Source organism: Nicotiana tabacum, chromosome 7 (assembly GCF_000715075.1).
Source record: "Nicotiana tabacum cultivar K326 chromosome 7, ASM71507v2, whole genome shotgun sequence".
Classification (NCBI taxonomy): domain Eukaryota; kingdom Viridiplantae; phylum Streptophyta; class Magnoliopsida; order Solanales; family Solanaceae; genus Nicotiana; species Nicotiana tabacum.
The window spans coordinates 57846966-57867743 of record NC_134086.1 but is presented as its reverse complement, the minus strand read 5'-3'; the positions used below and the strand labels follow the sequence as shown (position 1 = coordinate 57867743).

General features: G+C 35.7%; 1 protein-coding gene and 1 pseudogene across 1 annotated transcript; one reads left to right on the top strand and one right to left on the bottom strand.

Moving 5' to 3' along the window:
- Window positions 1–4090: 4090 nt before the first annotated feature.
- LOC107805412 (putative aspartic proteinase GIP2) lies at window positions 4091–12464 on the top strand. The gene is made up of 5 exons (XM_075218413.1): window positions 4091–4741; window positions 5977–5993; window positions 6351–6357; window positions 7361–7373; window positions 11639–12464. The coding sequence occupies exons 1-5, from the start codon at window positions 4091–4093 to the stop codon at window positions 12247–12249; spliced, it is 1299 nt and encodes a 432-aa protein (XP_075074514.1). The 3' UTR covers window positions 12250–12464.
- A 2749-nt stretch (window positions 12465–15213) lies between these two features.
- LOC107805411 (putative aspartic proteinase GIP2) lies at window positions 15214–16435 on the bottom strand (annotated as a pseudogene).
- Window positions 16436–20778: the final 4343 nt, after the last annotated feature.

Sequence of the window (20778 nt, the reverse complement as noted above, 5' to 3'; positions counted from 1 at the left end):
TAAATGGGCCTTCTTCCACCCTCGAATTAAAGTTATCGACCTCGACCTCGATATTGGAAAGGAGTCTCTACCCCGAGCTTGGCATCCTAACCTCTCGACGTGGTATCACTTTTCCATTGGAGAACGAAATCGGGTAGCCCCGATTTCCACCGTATACAATCTCTCTCTTTCTATATATATATATATATATATATGTGGGGGGGGATGAGAAAAGTGATGTGGCATCTCTCATTAGCTAGGAATTGTATTTATCTTTTTTCTCCTTTTTTGGATTTTTTTTCTATTATAATTCTTTACCTCATTAATTGAAAATGCACCAAACCCACTTATTGAGGAAATCTAGTGGTCTCTTTCTCTTGCATAGAATTCAATTTCAATCAAGTAACCGTTTCATTTTAACGGTTTACTGAGGAAGTCTATCAATTTAAATCAAGTAACCATTTCATTGTGGATGAATGTAGTATTCAATTGATTGAATTCAATGAATCATAAACGTGATATATTCATTCTGAATTTAAAATGTAAACTATGTAACTCTTATCTATACAATAACATCCAATATTATCAATCTAAATACGGGAGTTACATCTGTCTATATAAATTATCCATGAAACCTGGGGCATTCATGTTCCCTACCTAATCTCCAAGTACTTTCTTTTTGTTTTGTTTGTTTCAGTGGAAGAAGATTAGCAAGTAGAATTTGTCGAAACAATGGATGACTTACATAATGCAGTTTCGAGTTTTAGCTGTTGATTAAAAGGATTTTCGAGAATTCGTTCAATCAAGGTACTATTTTTCTTAATTTTGCTTCAATATTTTTAGAATAAAAATTGACTGAAAGCCGTATCAATATTTCATCCAAACAAAAGGTACTATTTATTTGATCTTTATTTATTTATATATTTTATAAATATTTCAGATATTGGATATTAGAAGACATTTAAGTTCAATGTTGCTGATCTCAATTTTAATTCACTGTACAAATAGTGTATTGGCTAATTCATATAAGAAATAAGAAGAAGCTAAATAGAAAAAATTAAGGATAAAAAAATTAGTGCAGCAATTTAAATAAGATCATAAATCCATGTGTTTTCGAGTAAAAATTCATGTACTTTGGAGAACATTTTAATAGTATGTATGAACAACTTCCTTCTTCAAACTTCAAACTCAATAGGGGAAGAATTAGCATAGGCAATGCCCCGAGGAGGTTGCTAAGTTCTTATTTTGAAATTCATAAACACATAATAAAATGATCGAACTTCATTGGATAGTAGCTTCATTCACTTAGACATTTCTCTGAGTTTTTTTTATCCCTTTTAATTTGATATTTCATAACATTGACCTTCCTTAACTGTTATTCCCTTTATGTCTGAGCATTTAATGAATAAAAAGCTTTAAAACTTTGTAATTTTTAGTCTCTAAAAGTTACTAATGTACTTCTGGAGAAGGCACTGGAGTCGTATATTTATGTATCATATTCTTAGGAGAAGTGAAATGACACATTTCTTAGACCAGAAAAACTTTGGATCTTTTCTATCTCTCTTTTTTTTTCTTTTGATTGCATTTTTCTTATTTTGTTATTACCTTATCCAAATAATCTAACAGTGACTAATACAAGATAAGAGAAAGAGTCAAGATCATTTATAATGTTGCAAAGCTAATAATCACGGTAATATACTAATGTTATAATAATTATCTTTATTGTAAAGTCTCTTTTACTACTCTAATATTGGATATATAATGTACATTATATTTGATAATGTGGTATATTGTTTTTTGAATAAACTTTTGATCTCCCCTACTCTACTTTAATTGTCAACATTTGGCATGATTTCTCTATTTTTCTGTTTCTAGGTTATGAAACCAAATAGGAATCTTGATCAAGTTGTGGATGAAATTTGATAGCTAGAGTGATCCTGGCTTCTACAAGAACTCTGAGTTCTATGAAGTTACTTTATCCGATTTTATTCATCCATATAGTCTTTAGCAAATTCTTTTAGAAGAAGAACATAGTGACATGTTCAAAGGACATTAGAGCAAGTTATTATATTGTATATGAGCAATTTGAGAATTGGTTCACCTCTTCATTTGCTATTTTCTAAAATGGTTTTATAAAACTAGTATCACTATCATGTTGTGGGAAGATGGTGGTGGAATAAACATTATGAAGATGCTAGAGACGTTTCATAATTTCTTTTTTGTCATTTCTTCCTTTCACTGTAATGGTTTATTTTTTATTTTTTTATGCAAATATTTCATGTCGCATTTACTATCAGTTTTGTCCTTTTAGTACGTACAAGGGATGAAGTGTGAATTCTAAGTTTAAATTGTAGTCACAAGAATATATATTAGGAATTTGTTGCATGAGCTCTATGTGGATCATAATTTAAATAGTGTTTTTTTCTTTTAAGATGCTTAGTTGATTATTGATCAAGTTATATCTAAGGGATAAATAAATAATGTTTTTATATAATAGCAAGTTTAACTGATTATTATAGAGTGTGGTTTTCTTTTAAAAAATTATATGTTTAAATTTATTTTAATTTTTTTATGATCTCGCAGATTGAGGAGAGTATTTTTGTTACCGTTATAGTAAGTCATAGAATTGGAGAACTTCTCGAAAGACTCATTGTACTATTAAATATGGCAAGTTGCATTACTAAATTGAGTATGTGTTGGAAACTAATTCAAAGTTGTATGAGAAAACTATAGTTATTTAGGATTTGGTTTATTTTATTTATTTCTAAATAAGATTTGCAGTTAGAATAAATATAGGAATATGCTTTCCTGTTTCTAGTTGAAATAAGTTTCATACTATTATAAATAGGGGTATTGATACCTTATTTTATGTATGGAGGAAATAAAAAATTGTAGAGATCATTCAAAGATTTATAATAAAATATTTTCCTTCATATTGGTATAAGAGCTTCTACGATCTTGGGAGAGAATCAAATAGCCTCCATTGCCGGCGGGAGGCACTAGACAAAGTGTGCCACCCGTCAGGCCAAAAATATGATGGCAAAATCATAGATAGTTGTCAACAAAATTAGATTATTTGATGAAAAGTTTCAAGATAGATTCAAGAAAAAAAACAAGTTTGAAGAGGTGCAAACAAATATGGTACAAGATGAAGAAACTCTTCTCTAAAAGTTGGAGAGAGGTTTTAAAAAGTTGGAAGTTGATTATGTATTTCAACAAAATTGGGTATTGGTGACTGACAAAGTGCATCAACGGTTTGTGACAAAGTGCATCAACGGTTTGTGACAAAGTGCATCAACGGTTTGTGACAAAGTGCATCAACGTGAGTTGGAGACATGGGCTTCAACAAAATTGGGTGTTCATGACAAAGTGCATCAACGGTTGGTGACAAAGTGCATCAACGTGAATTGGAGACAGGGGCTTCAACAAAATTGGGTGTTGATGACAAAGTGCATCAATGGTTGGTGACAAAGTGCATCAACGTGAGTTGGAGACAGGGGTTTCAACAAAATTAAGTGTTGCCGACAAAGTGCATCAACTGTTGGTGACAAAGTGCATCAACGTGAGTTGGAGACAGGTGCTTCAGCAAAATTGAGGGATGGAGACATATGTTTCATCAAAAGTGAAAGTTGGAGAGAAATGATCCAACATAACTGCAAAATGAACAAGTCAAATGTATACAACTTTGAATTACGGGAGAATGTTGGAAAACTAATTCAAAGTTGTAGTAGGAAACCTTAGTTATTTAGGATTTGGTTTATTTAATTCATTTCTAAATAAGATTTGCAGTTAGAATAAATATAGGAATAAGCTTTCCTGTTTCTAGTTGAAATAGGTTTCATACTATTATAAATAGGGGTATTGATACCTTATTTTATATGTGGAGAAAATAAAGAATTGTAGATTCAAAGATTTATAATAAAATATTTTCCTTCCTGCGTTCTTTAAATTTTGTATCGTACCTTCGCTCATAAAATATTACTAGTAGTAATATTGTGGGTATTCATGATAAACAACAGGAGTCACAGAAGCTTTCCTGTACTATAAATCCAAAAGCAAACTCTTCAATTCCACTCACTCGTTAATTCTTAGCTCTCATTTCTCAATAACAATGGACGTTTCTTCCATCAGTGCTTTATTCTTTCTCTCTTTACTCCTCTTATTCTCCTCATCCACAGCCAAGACTCCTTCAAGACCTCGAGCTCTTCTTCTTCAAGTGACCAAAGATGCAACCACTAAACAATATGTCACCGTCATTCGCCAAAGAACTCCTCTTGTCCCTGTCAAACTAACTGTAGATCTTGGCCAAAGATTTTTATGGGTTGACTGCGAAAAGGGATATGTAAGCTCATCCTATAAGCCCGTCCCTTGTGATTCTACCCCTTGCAAACGTTCCTTTTCAGGTGCATGTGCGGTGGGAAACAATCATAGTACTTGTGTTCATGACCCTTATAATCCTTTTATTCACACCAGCACTGGTGGTGAACTTGCTCAAGATGTTGTTTCACTCCAATCAACCGATGGCTCGAATCCTGGCCGTTTTATTCGTTCAGCGCGGCCAGGAGTAGTTTTCGGTTGTGGCGCTACGTTTCTATTAGAAGGCCTTGCCAATGGAGTCAAAGGGATAGCCGGACTTGGAAATGGCTTCATTGGACTTCCTTCTCAACTCGCTGCCGCTTTCCAACTTGACCCAAAATTTGCTATTTGCTTGAGTTCTTCGACAACTTCTAAAGGAGTTATATTTTTCGGAAACAGTCCTTATGTTTTCTCCCAGGTATTGATGTTTTCAAGAGACTTGTGTTGGTTCCTATCTTCTTACTTGTTGTATTTGTAAATAATAATATGGAAAAAAGAACGTTAGTGTATAAACATAAATATAAATGAAATAGTAATTAATTCGAGCCCACTAAATTTACAGTGTTTTCTTAAGAAATTTAATCCCCTCCTAGTACCCAAGGTTATAGATTATTTTCTCCCAGGATAGAACGAATTACACACTGGTGTAATGGTACTTCAAACCCCAATGTTTCAGCGAACACAAAGTTCGGCAGCAAATCACACTTACGGTTGTTTTGTTTGTAGTTTAAAACAATGCACAACAAATGAGGAGAACTCAGAAGTCGAATGGAAATTCTGAGAGAAAGGTATGCAATTTATAGTCGATGTTGAGTTCTTACTGAAGAGGATATCAACGACAGCCAAGCTCTCAAATTCGTTTCTGCATGTGCCTTCTCCTAACAACTCTTATTCCATTTTGTGTTGTGTGTCCTTGCTCTAACAGCTACTGCACATATTTATAGTGCAGTTAGCTATTAAGAGAATGACCAGCCACCACTCATGGTGGAGCAATCACTAGGCTGTTATGGAGGAAGCACTTGACATGGTGAAAGGAGCATTTGCTTATGGAGCACTAGGCTGCCAATAGACAATGGAGCATGCACTTGGCCGAACTGGTGGGACACTTGGATTCTATCCACGGATTGGAAAACATCCGTTTCAAACACTGATAATATTACGTTAATATTCACTATTAACAAATAAATTTGGTCCAAATAATTAATCAATCAATCAATCATTTGACCAAATCCAAATCCAAATCTGAAGCCGAAATCGAAGCCGTAGCTGTAGCCGAAGCCGAGCCGAGCGAGCGACGACGACGACGACGTGAGGCTTGCTTTCTTCTTAACTATTTAAGATCTACAAGAAGAGCAATTGTATATATACCCACCAAAATCCTTTTCCTCTTCCAATATGGGACAATGTTTCAAGAGAGGGAAACTTAAAATTTTACTCAAAATTTTCATTTTCCCTCCATTTCTCATTCACCCTCTTTTTAAGACGTATCCATCTTAAAATCCTCAACAATCCACCACATGTATGGGGAATGACTATATCACGGAAGTATGCATGAAAAACTTGTGTGATTTGCAAGCAAGGATTAATTACATCTGGATAAGTAGGTTTCCCTTTAAACTTTCCGTAGTGAACTTATGTCAGATATACTTGGTCAATCGGTAGATTTGATATCTTTGAACCGTCGAACTTTAGTGTATACCTAGAAATCATAAGTCACACAATCAACCCTTAACCGTCTTTGGTTCTCATTGTTGTGTTCGTTTCAGCCATGAACACCGCCTGGTTTCATAAGTGCATAGAGAATTGGCCTTGCAAATTTCTCCTTGAAGCGGCTAACACTTCACACTTACATAGGTGATTCCTAAACGTGTCATCCCATAGATACACTATTTGATATACCCCGTATCAAATTTAGAAATCATTAAAAAGCCTTAATGCTTTATCCTTGGTATTGAACATTGTCTCATTACGAGAATGGATCAAAATATTTGTTGACAATGTTGAACCGTCATTAGTGACTTTGTTTTATCTCCTGGAACCTAGATCTTGAGATCTCCAGTCTTCTAGGTAGAATTATCGCCACAATGACTTGTTCTCGGCCATAGTCCCATTCCCCTCGATGATTTCTCAACTACTTCTCTAGTTAGGCCTTTTTAAGTGGATCCGACATATTATCACTTGACTTTACATAGTCAATAATGATAATTCCTCTAGAGAATAGTTGCCTAACGGTTTTATGTCTTTGTCATATATGACGAGATTTACTATTATACATAATGCTCCCAGCCCTTCCAATTGCCACTTGGCTATCGCAATGTATGCATATTGGTGCCAACGGTTTGGGCCAAAATGGAATGTCTTCCAAGAAATTCCGGAGCCATTCAACTTCTTCACCGGCTTTATCTAAGGCTATGAACTCGGCCTCCATTGTATGCGGGCAATACAAGTTTGTTTGAACGACTTCCAAGATACCGTTCCTCCACCAAATAGTGAATACATATCCATTTGTGGACTTCGAATCAGTTGAACCGGTGATCTAATTTGCATCACAATATCCTTCAATCACTATAGTATATTTACTATCGTGAAATCAAAGTTTTGGGTATGTTCTAAATATCCCAAAACTCGTTTCATTTTCATCCAATGAGATTGACCTAGATTGCTCGTGTATCGACTCAGTTTACTTATAGCACAAGCTATATCTGGTCGTGTACAATTCATGATGTACAATAAGCACCCCAACACACGAGCATAATCCAAGTGTGATATGTTTTGGCCTTTGTTCTTTGCTAATGCAAGATTCACGTCAATTGGAGTCTTTGCAGCTTTAAACCCTAAGGGCTTGAATTTTTCAAGTACTGTCTTAATATAATGAGATTGTGATAATGTCAGACCTTGAGGAGTCTTTTGGATCTTAATCCGCAACTCCCAAGTCCTTCATATAAAATTTGCTAGTTAGCATACGCTTAGTCGCATTTATGTTGGCAATGTCATTACTCATTATCAGCATATCATCCACATATAGGCAAACAATGACTATATGATTTGGAACATTTTTAACGTACACACATTTATCACATTCATTTATCTTAAAACTATTTGACAATATTATTTGGTCAAATTTTGCATGCCATTATTTGGGTGCTTGTTTTAGTCCGTAGAGGGACTTAACAAGTCTACATACCTTCTTTTCTTTACCTGGAACCACAAACCCTTCAGGTTGTTCCATGTAGATTTCTTCCTCCAATTCTCCATTTAAGAATGTTGTCTTTACGTTCATTTGATGAATTTCAAGACCATAAACTGCAGCTATAGCTACTAGCATTCGTGTGGACGTAATTCTCGTCACTGGAGAATATGTATCAAAGTAGTCAAGACATCCTCGTTGTCTATACCCTTTGACAACAAGTATTGCCTTAAATTTATCAATAGTGCCATCATCTTTCATTTTTCTTTTAAAAATCCATTTACAACCCAAAGGTTTATTTCTAGTAAGAAGATCAACCAATTCCCATGTATGGTTGTTCAATATGGATTCTATTTCACTATTGACTGCCTCTTTCCAGAACAATGATTCTGAAGAAGACATAGCTTCTTTAAATGTTCGAGGCTCATTTTCCAATAAGAAAGTCACAAGATCTGGTCCAAACGAATTAGACGTTCTTTGACGTTTACTACGTCTTGGATCCCCCTGATTAAATGTACTTTCTTTTGTTTCTTCCCGAGGTCATTTAGATCCTTCACCAATCGACTCGCATTCCTTTTTATACGGATATACATTTTCAAAGAACTCAGCATTATCTGATTTTATAACCGTATTATTATGAATGTTGGGATTTTCTGATTTATGAACCAGAAATCGATATGCTTTACTATTGGTCGCATATCTTATGAAAACACAATCAACTGTTCGATCCTATTTTTACCCTTTTGGGTTAAGGAACTTGCACTTTTACCAAACATCCCCACACTTTCAAATAATTCAAGTTGGGCTTCCTTCCTTTCCATTTTTCATATGGAATGGATTGTGTTTTGCTATGGGGTACTCGATTTAGTATCCGGTTAGCTGTAAGAACGGCTTCCCCCACAAGTTTGGTGGCAAACCAAAACTTATCAACAATGCATTCATCATCTCCTTTAATGAACGATTCTTTCTTTCCGCAATCCCATTGGATTGAGGCGTGTAAGGGGCTGTTGTTTGATAAATAATTTCATATTCTAGACATATCTCTTCAAAAGGAGATTCATATTCACCACCCCTATCACTTCTTATCATTTTGACTTTCTTGTTAAGTTGTGTTTCAACATCATTTTTATATTGTCTGAATGCGTCTATTGCTTCATGTTTACTATTAAATAAGTAAACACAGCAATATCGAGTACTGTTGTCAATAAAAGTTATGAAATACTTCTTTCCACCATGAGATGGTATTGACTTCATATCAAAAATATCTGTGTGAATTAAGTCTAAAGGATTTGAATTCTTTTCAACCGACTTATAAGGATGTTTAACATACTTAGATTTCACACATATTTGACATTTTGATTTTTCGCATTCAAACTTAGGCAATACTTCCAAGTTAATCATTTTCCGCAAGGTTTTATAAATGACATGACCCAAACGTACATGCCATAAATCATTTGACTCAAGTAAGTAAGAAGAAGCTGAAGTTTTATTATTAGCTTCGACAACTATTACATTCAGCTTGAAAAGGCCCTCAGTAAAGTAACCTTTTCCTACAAATATTTCATTCTTACTTATCAAACCTTGACAGATACAAAAGCGCACTTGAAACCGTGTTTTACAAGAAGTCCAGTAGAGACTAAGTTCTTCCTAATTTCGGGAACATGGAGGACGTTGTTCAAAGTCATGACCTGGCCAGAAGTCATCTTGAGAAATATCTTCCCATATCCTTCAATTTTTGATGTAGCAGCATTTTCCATAGAGAGCGTCTCTTCAGGTCCAACAGAAGCATATGTAGAAAATGTTTCCCTCACAGCACAAACATGGCGAGTGGCTCCAGAATCAATCCACCACTCCTTAGGATTTCTTACCAGGTTGCATTCAGAGAGCATAGCACACAAGTCATCAATATCTTCGTGCTTTTCAACAATGTTTGCTTGACCCTTCTTCTTGTCTTTCTTTGGAGCACGACACTCTACAGATCTGTGTCTAGTTTTTTCACAGTTGTAGCAATTTCTATTGAACCGCTTCTTACTTGGGTTATTTCTTGGCCCAGAAGTTTGCTTCCTCTTTCTCTTAATTTGAGAAGTAGCCTCAACAATATTTGCTCCCATTATTGTTAAGTTTCCACGGCCTTTCTTTTCAGCTGCTTTGTTGTCCTCTTCGATTCTCAACCGAACAATGAGATCTTCAAGGGATATCTCCTTTCATTTTTTGTTTCAAGTAGTTCTTGAAATCCTTCTACAAAGGAGGCAGCTTCTCAATAATTGCTGCAACTTGGAATGCTTCATTGATGACAAGACCTTCAATGAAAATTCTGTTAGTAAAAATACTAAAAATTTTACTTTCAACATCAGTATTTATTTTATATATACCTTCAGCAAGTAGATCATGAATAATCACTTGTAATTCCTGGACTTGGGTAATAACAGACTTGCTATCTATCATTTTGTAGTCCAAAAAATTTGCGGTAACAAATTTCTTCATGCCGGCATCTTCAGTTTTGTATTTTCTTTCAAGCGCAATCCACAGTTCTTTTGACGTCTCTACATTACTGTAGACGTTATACAGATTATCCTCCAGTCCGCTAAGAATGTAATTCTTGCACAAAAAGTCAGAATGCTTCCATGCCTCAATCACGAAAAAGCATTCATTCTCTGGAGTTTCATCGGATAGATCAGGAACATCTTCCTTGATGAACTTCTGTAGACATAACGTAGTCAAGTAGAAGAACATCTTCTGCTGCCAGTGCTTGAAATAAATCCCGGAAAATTTTTCGGGTTTTTCTGCCGGTGTTCGGCTTGTCGATGCATTGGCAGTCATCATCGGAACAATTTGATTTCCATTGTCATTTGCCATTTTTTTCTTTAAAGGAATGACACAAACAAACGTTTAAACTTGGAGGGAAAAAAATCACATAGATTTTAATCTCTAACAAACGGCCACAAAGGCTTTAATTTCCAAAACTGGAGTAGACAAAACCACAAAGGTTTTAGTCGTCAGAACTGTAAGTTCTCCAACAAAACGCCACAAAGGCTTTAATCTCCAAAACAGTAAGTATACCACAAATACAGAAATAAAGATATTAAATGCCTTAAGCTTGTTGGTTCCTATCTTCTTACTTGTTGTATTTGTAAATAATAATTTCGGAGAAAAGAACGTTAGCGTATAAACATAAATATAAATGAAACAATAATTAATTCGAGCCCACTGAATTCATAGAGTTTCCTTAAGGAATTTAATTCACTCCTAGTACCCAAGGTTATGGATTATTTTCTCTCAGGATAGAACGAATTACACACTGGTGTAGTGGTACTTCAAACCCCAGTGTTTCAGCGAACACAAAGTTCGGCAGCAAATCACACTTACGGTTGCTTTGTTTGTAGTTGAAAACAATGCACAACAAAGGAGGAGAACTCAGAAGTCGAATGGAAATTCTGAGAGGAAGGTATGCAATTTATAGCCGATGTTGAGTTCTTACTGAAGAGGATATCAACGACAGCCAAGCTCTCAAATTCGTTTCTGCCTGTGCTTTCTCCTAACAGCTCTTATTCCGTTTTGTGTTGTGTGTCCTTGCTCTAACAGCTACTGCACATATTTATAGTGCAGTCAGCTATTAAGAGAATGACCAGCCACCACTGATGGTGGAGCAATCACTAGGTTGTTATGGAGGAAGCACTTGACATGGTGGAAGGAGCACTTGCTTATGGAGCACTAGGCTGCCAATGGACAATGGAGCATGCACTTGGCCGAACTGGTGGGACACTTGGATTCTATCCACGGATTGGAAAACATCCATTTCAAACACGGATAATACTACGTTAATATTCACTATTAACAAATAAATTTGGTCAAAAAAATTAATCAATCAATCATTTGTCATAGCTGTAGCCGAGCCGAGCGACGACGACGACGGCGCGAGGCTTGCCTTCTTTTTAACTCTTTAAGAGCTACAAGAAGAGCAATTGTATATATACCCACCAAAATCATTTTCCTCTCCCAATATGGGACAATGTTTCAAAAGAGGGAAACTTAAAATTTTTACTTAAAAATTTCATTTCCCTCCATTATCCATTCACCCTCTTTTTAAGACTTTTCCATCGTAAAATTCTCAACAACTTGTATATACGCCTTTCTTTAAGAACCCTGTTAGTACTTCAGGGTCTTATTTTAGAGGGGAACCTTCGATGGAGTACTTTATTGGAGTGAAATCCATTAAAATTATTGGTAATGTTGTTCCAATTAACATTACATTGTTGACAATCGCCAAAAATGGTATTCGAGGAACCAAAATCAGCACCGTTGATCCTTACACGAAATTGGAGACTTCCATTTACAATGCTTTTATAAAGGCATTTGTAAAATCGCTTGCTAAGGTTCCAAGGGTAAAACCCGTGGCTCCTTTTAGAGTGTGTTATAATAGCACAAGATTGGGAAGCACTCGCGTTGGTCCTGGTGTTCCACCCATTGAACTGGTGTTGGGAAACAAAAATGCGGCATCTTGGACTATTTGGGGTGTGAATTCAATAGTGGCTGTGAATAATGAGGTGCTCTGTCTTGGATTTGTCGATGGCAGATTTGAACCTACCACCTCTATAGTCATTGGAGCTCATCAAATTGAAGACAACCTTTTGCAATTTGACATTGCTAACAAAAGGATGGGCTTTAGTTCTTCACTCTTGTTTAGCCGAACAACAAGTGCCAACTTCAATTTTACATCCAAGGCTTGATGATCTTTCCAAAAACAAGTGCGCCATTTGGGAATTTTAGATTTAATAAGTACTACGAGTATTTAGTCTTCTGTCAAAGGGTGGATCGATCGAGTGTGTCCAAAATATATGATTCGATCCAAAATAAATCCTTTTGTTGCTTTGGTTGCTGTGTGTCTAATGGTCAATCGCCAAATGAATGTTTACTCATGTCTTGAGTAGATTTACTTTGCTGATGAAGGACTATAATTTCTTGTTGAGAAATGAGAATATTAATTGGTGTTGTTGAATAAACTTATAGTGTGGAGTGCCAGAAATGGCCAAGGTACATGTTTATGGATTTTGTTGTTTAATACCAACATATCATTTTATTCATCTCTTAAAAAGTTTACAGTTGAATTGAAGGAGCTGTTCTAGTAACAACAACCTTAATTTCTCTTGAAAGGTAACAATAATACAAAAATGAGATGAGGTAAATACATGTGTTGTGTGTGGATAAATAGGGTGTTCATCGCTAATCAAAGAACTGTATCCTATCTATTAACGCAATCAACAAGCAGCTTGGAGTCAAAGACTAAAGAGAATGCCCTTCCTTATCTCTAACAACACCACCCCCTCCACAATTATCATTTTTGCAGTTTCCATCTTAATTGATTTTGACAAATAAAAAAGCGCGGGGGTGGGGGGTGGGGGGAGGGGTGGTGGATCCATCTGATGAATATAGTATCTTGCTGTTTAGCAGTTCAATCAATCTCATATTTCCACTGGAGCACACAGAATCATGTTGAATTTAATATATAGTTGAGTAGTACTGATTGAGCTAATTGGGAGCACTTGTGCAAAAATAACATAAAAATTAATAGAGAAGGAAAAGAAGAACAAAAATGCAGAACTTACATGGTCACTCACCATCCTCCACTTATTAACCAGCGCTTTGCTTTTCCCGCATATTAATATTTTACTAAATAGCATATTGGCATTCCTATTTGTAGCTGTGATTTATCATACACGGATAGAGAGGAATATGCGAAGATTTCAGGGGCAAAAGACTGATACTAACAGAGAATTCGAGATGTTGTCCTCCAACTTCATATCAAAGGATAACAAAAGGCTAAGTGGAAGTTCTTAGAAGGATTGAATAGCTTTCCTCTATGACTAGTTATCAATTGATAGTAGAAGTATTAGAGGGACTATTGAAATGTACATAGCAGTTTTGTTTTCTTGATAGCTCTTAGTCCACAGGAGCAAGAGGAGCTGTAATTAACTATACTGGTTGAATAAAATCTTTTGATACTTCACAAAAAAAAAGGGGGGGATATGCATCTCGTGTCAATTGCCGTCCAAAATCTCCCCAATTTAGGTTCATCAATCTCCTTATAAAGTTTTGAAAGCTTTGAATTTCGACTTAAAATACCTCCAAACATATATAAAAGAAAAGAGTTCGAAAGAGATTAAAGTAATAAACTTATGTAATGATTTCAAAATCAGCACGTTGAGAGAAGTGTTTATATTTTTGTATTACCTTCTGAACTCGACAAAAGTTTAGATTAACATTAAAGTAACCTCACCAGATTTAGCAGTAAGAACGTGAAAATTTTAGGATTTCAATAAGATTGGACAAGACTCTAGGAAGCAGAGCTGTCATGTTCAAATGAAAATAGAACGTGATCCCTGTAATTGAAAAGGTTGTCATACGATGACGCCTTAAAATTTCTATTGAGATTGTCACATAATTCAATATGGTATCTAAAATTTTGAATTTAGTCTTTCGATTAATCATTATTAAACAAAAAATCACCTTAGGCCATAAAATTTAAAAAAACAAAACAAAAGCCGGCACATGAGAGGGCAAATTAAAATTTTAATTAAATACCACTTTTTTTCCTTTTGATACCTATTTTATGAAGATTTTGGGATATGTCCTCTGAGAACAATTGATTTTGTAGCTTTTTATGATTTTATTTTTAATCTTATATCCTTTCAAGAATTTTTTTTTTTTATATATAATTGATCTGGATATTAATAAACAAGAGATCCTTCCGGTGTTATATTCTTTATTCCAATTAAAAGGACTATGTTCCCCCAATTCCTCTTTATAGAATTTCATTTAAGCGACCTATACATGCGATAGAGATTAATAAATAAAGGAAAAGATAGTGCTCTCCACCCACATTTTTACGGTTAAAAATTGGCCTCAATTTGATGGAAAAATAACCACTTTCAAAAAAAGAGCGAGAGAGATAGTTTAACCAAAAATATATCTTTCGATCAAAGTCTAATTTTAAAAGAAAACATATTATTGATAACTAAGTTTTGTTTCACTTTCTCAACGGTATCAAAGGAAAATAACAAGAATAACTAAGGAAATAATTGATTGCAAAGTCAAAGAAGAGAATTTCGAGAAAGCAGAAAAGTAAAATGTATATTTCAATATTGTCTCTGATGTCTCCTTACAAATAGAATTTTGTGCCCTTATATAGGAATATACAATAGTAACGGTTTCCCCCCCCCCCCCATAATTTGAGCTAATTATGGGCATTAACGATATTGATTGCTCATTATTTTGGATTCTCATAACCGACACATTTATTGCTATAAATGCCTTATATGTGTTCCGATTTCCCTTCCTTATTTCCTTCCGGTTCATGTATCTTTCCTTCTTTTTACTATTTGTTCATTCCTTGCCAACTGTTAGGCCCGTTACCGTCTCGTGAGTATTTCTTCCCGTGTCTTTTCTTTTTCTATCTAATAAGATTGCCACGTGTCGCTACATTAATTTTCCACACCTTATGCCATGTAGTAGTTTAATATTCCACATGTAGTTCTTTTTCACCACCAATACAAGAGAGAAGGATATAACAATGTTCGATGTGTTGTTATGCTATTTTCTCTTACTTGCACAAAACTTAATGCTTATATGCAATTCAGAAAGAATGAGAAGTTACAATTCAGAAGTTAGGATTCTGAATCACACTACAACCAGCTAAGCTCTGGGAATGCAGATACACTAATAAGCAATTGATCACTCCATCATGAAACAGTAATGATGTACAAATTATTTATTGTCTGCCCCTTTTAAAAGCCCCAAAAGGAAAGAAAAGAAATAAAAATAAAACCACAAAGAGAAAAACAAACAGAAAAACCCATCAGGCCTTGGATGTAAAATTGAAGTTGGCACAATTTGTTTGACTAAAAAATAGTGAAGAACTGAACCCCAACCTTTTCTTAGCAATGTCAAATTGCAAAAGATTGTCTTCAATTTGATGCGCTCCGATGACTATAGAGGTGGTCGGATCAACTCCACCATCCACAAATCCAAGACAGAGCACCTCATTATTCACAGCAACCATTGAATTTGCACCAAAAATAGTCCAAGAAGATGTAGCATTTTTGCTTCCCAATACAAGTTCAATAGGTGGAACACTAGAACCAACACCAGTACTTACAAAACTTGTCCTCTTATAACACACTTTAAAAGGAGCTACAGCTTTCACCCTTGGAACCTTAGCAAGCGATTTTACAAACGCCTTTGTAAAAGCATGGTAAATCGAAGTCCCCAATTTCGTGTAAGGATCAACGTGCTGATTTTGTTTCCTCCAATACCATTTTTGGCGATTGTCAACAATGTTGTGTTAATTGGCACAACATTACCATTTACTTTGATGGATTTGACTCCAATGAAATATTCCATCGAAGGTTCCCCTTTAATATAAGTCCCAGCAGTACTAACAGGGTTCTTAAGAAGAGCCGTATAAAGAAGTCTTTTTGAAACATCAGGAAGAAAAACATAAGGACTATTTCCAAAGAAGATAACTCCTTTAGAAGTAGCGGAAGAACTCAAGCAGATAGCGAATTTTCGGGACAAACGTAAAGCACTAGCTATTTGGTAAGGAAGTCCAACAAAGCCATTTCCTAATCCAGCTATCCCTTTAACTCCTCTGGCAAGTTTCTCTAGCATAAAGGTACTGCTACAGCCAAAAATAATTCCAGAAGCTGAAATAAATCGGCCTGGATTCGAGCCATTGGTCGATTGGAGTGAGACATAATCTGTAGCAAGTTCACCAACAGTGCTGGTGCTAGTAAAAGGGTTATAAGGATCATGAACTGTTAACACTGATATGGACTGCTCAACTAAAGGAAAGGGCCCAGCCCAACAACAATGATACTTGAAGTACCCGGCCCACTTGGCCCACTTGTATTTTTTCATTCTTTCATTTCTTTTATTTTTTACACATTTAGTGGTGTAAATATAAATACACGGCTATTATGTACATTTAACAATAATGAAAAAGAAGAGAATTGGTCCTGATTTTGACTGACTCATGTTCTCTCTTCTCTCCAACCCTAGTTAGGGTTTTCTCAAATCCTTTTCCGCCATAGCTGCTCATTCTTCAATCTAACATGGTATCAGAGCGGGAATTATGATTCCTCGCTGCATCAGCTTCAATCCGATGTTACCCTTGCTTGAAGTTTTGGAGAATTTCATGTGCATTTCTGGATGATCGAAGATTACTGCCAAATCGACGATTTTGCCATCAAAACTTGGGGATTTCTTCATTTTCTCTTTCAAGCACCTGGTATCTCGTAGAAGTTTTGTTTCTCCGAGGTCTGCTTCAGTGATTTCTTCATATTCGATTTCTAGGTTTGCATGTTCAGAGAAGACTTTTCTTCTTCGAGTTTGAGAAGAAGGCTGGTAATACCTTTCCTGTTCAACTCCGAATTTGTATAGATCTGATATTGTTGCAGCATATTCCTATAGAAATTACATTGATCCAATTGATAGTAGTTTTTTCTCATCTTGCTGAAGTTGATTTTTTTTCACTGTATGGGTAGTATTATGGAAAACTTAGGTTCACCTAGTAGTACAACCTCTCAAGGTTTTACTCCTTTTACGATTGATCCATCTCATCCTTTATATGTGCATCCGCTGATAGTCCTGGTAGTAAACTAGTGTCCGTACCTTTTAATGGTTGTGGTTTTGTTCTATGGAGGAGCAGTATGCTTACCTCCTTATCTGCAAAGAACAAATTAGGCCTCCTAGATGGTAGGATCCCTTAACCAACACCTGATTCTCCCTATTACCCATATTGGGAAAGGTGCAATGACATGGTGAAAGCATGGATAACTAATTCTGTGTCTAGAGAAATTGCTACCAGTGCCATGTGTCTTGAAACTGCAAGAGAAGTCTAGAAAGATATTAATGAGAGATTTGGTCAGTCAAATGGTTCAAAATACCTTCAAATCCAAAGAGAAATTAGTATCATAAGCCAAGGTTAATCAGACATTTCTACTTACTTCACTAAGCTTAGGAGCATGTGGGATGAACTGAACTCCTCTTATGTTGGTCCAGTGTGTTCTTGTGGGGCACTTCCAAAATTTATAGAAGATCAACAGTTGTTCCAGTTCTTAAATGGTCTGAATGAATCCTATTCTACTGTTAAGAGTGCCATAATGATGATGAATCCTCTCCCTCCCATAAGCAAGGCTTACTCACTCCTCCAACAGGATGAGAGTCAAAAGGAATCCCTCTCCAATGTTTCTAACTTTTCTGGGGACTCTGCTTCTTTTTCTGTAACTCCTGCTCACCATAACAACAATAAATTTTTTACCCAAAGAGTCAATTTTGAACCCAAAAAGAATATGTCCACAGTATCATTTAAATACTGCAAGAAACCTGGACACACAGTGAAAAAATGCTATAGGCTGCATGGTTTTCCCCCTGACTTCAAGTTTACTAAGGGTAAGAAGTCGGCTTCTTGTGTCCAAGGTGAGGTTCTCTATCCTCAACCATCTTTTGGGTCCAATCAGGCTCCTGGTAACTCTACTTCAGCTCATGGGTTTACAAAGGAACTATATGAACATCTCCTCACTTTATTCGAACAAATTCAGATCTCTCCTGCTGCTACACCATCTATCCAATCAGATGAGGATTCTGCTTTTGCACACTTTGCAGGTTTGTTTACTACCTATGTTGTAGAATCTGTAGATTCTCATGTGTGTGCTTCTTCACAATTAAATCCAAACCCTTGGATCTTGGATTCAGGGGCCACTAATCACATGACTCCACACAAATTTCTGCTTCACAATGTTGTACCTTTACCTAAACCATTCCATGTCACCTTACCTAATGGATACAAAGTTAAAGTTATATCAACTGGCTCCTTGCATCTAAGACATGATATAACTTTACTTAATGTCCTTCTAGTTCCATCTTTTCATTTGTCGCACCTTTTTTTTAAAACTCACTAACCTTCTTAAAAATAATAAAAGGATTTGTAAAGCTCAAAAGGGGTTTTAATTAAAAAGTGACAAAAGAGATGTGTTCAAAAGGATTTTTCAGAGTTTCCACCTAACATTGGTTTCGTTGTGCCTGGTCACCATTTTTTTTAAAATAATTTTTTCTTTTAAAACACTATAGACTCCAAAACTAAGTCTCCACCAAAGATTCGGGTAAGGGAGTTCATTTGACTCGGGGAGAAGGTGTTAGACACTCCCCAAGTCCCGTGAAGATCACGGTTGCGTACTCGATCTAGTTGGCTTTCAAAATATTCAAATCGAGGTAAAAAACACAAGAAAGGGGAAAATTAACACATAAGAGGCTCGAGCACATCCCCACCTAATAAAGAAAAATAAAACAAGAATAAAACACTACAAGTTCTACTTTTGGCCTCCAATTACAGAATACTACGGGGCATTCCCCGGAAAAAAATATATACAAATCCTTCGGGGCATTCCCCGGATGAATTTAACTAAAGGAACGACCTCTCGCCTCAAAACCAACAAAAATCCTAAAGTTTGCCTACCTAAGTGATGACGGCCTAAGAATGCTCTTACTCGAAAAGTAACTAAACAAGAATAAAAAAACAATAATTATTATCTTGAACCTAAATCTTCTTTTAAATTTTACCCAACAACCCAATTTCTATATTGTGATAAAATCATATTCAACTATAACCCAATTCGAGTAACATATGAGCAGTTAACCAAATGAACAAATTCAAAACCATAGACAATGGTTAAACAAATCACAAGATCAAATCACCAAACAAACAATTAACATTAGGCTAGAATAAAATGAGTAGGGGATTGAAGAATTGAACCTCAGTTAGAGCAAGGAACCTTTCGGCGTTAATTAGATCTAAGCTGAACGTGCTCCATGAACTTAACCGAAACTGCCATGATCTAACAAACTCAAGCACGCTCCGATTTAAAAATCCAATACGAGCTTAACGGTAGAGATTGAACTAGTGAGTTTAATTCGTTGAAAGCTCAAACACAAAGCTATATAAACAAATCTTCATGTGCAATATTTGAAACACAAAATCTATCGTATAGTGAGAAATTTTCCTTTCAAAGTTTGATTAATACATCATCTTCCAACAGAAGGTCAAATAGAGCAAAAAATACATATATCAAAATTAGGACTCAGACTCAAAATGAGGATTAAAGTGGCGGTCTAAAACCTCGACCAAAACCCGAACGATGACCTCAAACAGACCTTTCCTTGGATAGAAATTGAACTCGAAATCAGTTTTGAAAGTCTGAAACTTTGAGCTCTCTGAACTTTTGACCCAAAAATCGTAGTAAAAACGAGTTTTGCCTCTTGGTGTTAATAGTGGAGCACGACTGATTTTCGTGGCTGAGCAATGGTGGTTTGCGGCGAGCTTTGGTGGAGGGGATGGCGACAGTGAGGTTGAATAAGATGGTGCGGCTGCTGGGGTCTGTCGATAGAGAGGTTCAATCACTGGTGTTGTGTGTGTTAGGTTTTGGCGGTGGAAAGAGGTGGAGATGGGGTGGTCGTTTGTGGGTGGGCACTGGTTGGTGTTTTAGGGATGGAGGAGAAGGGTTTTCCGAGGTGGTTAGAGTGGTGTGACGACGTGGGGAGACCGGCGGCCATCCAGTTGTTGCTGGTTTTAGGAGGTGGCGGCGGCAGCTGTGTATTTGGTTAAGGGATTAGGGTTTTTTTATGTTGTCTTGGTTGAAGAAGAAGAGGGGACGGCTGGCCCTCTTAAGGTTAGGGATCTTCTGGTTAAAAAGAAGAAGAAGGTAAGGTTAGAGTGGTTTTGGGTAAGTTATTTTTGGGATCAAATCCTATGGGCTGGACAACCTAAATGAGCTGAAAATTGATTCCACAAATAAAATAAGACAAGATAAAACCAAAATTCACTCATATTTCCAAAGATAAAAATAAATAGCAAAATACTACTAGAATACTAGTAATTGACTTTAACTAACAAAAATTTATATTGATATAAAACCATCATTTTTCAAAGATTATATATTAAAATGAAAGCAAAGAAAAGTTAATTAGAATGATAGCAAACTTAGATTAATACTACTACAAAAGACTAATGGCCTTAACTTAAATAGAAAGATAAAAGATAAAATTGAAAATATTTTTGTATTTTTGAATTTTATGTTCTACTATTAGACTAAAAGTGAAAAATAGGCTAAATCCTATTAAAATAAAAATAGGTAAATATTTTTAAAAATACTACTTTTAAAAGTTGCACGGGTCAAAAATTACGTGCTTACACCTGCCCTTCTTTG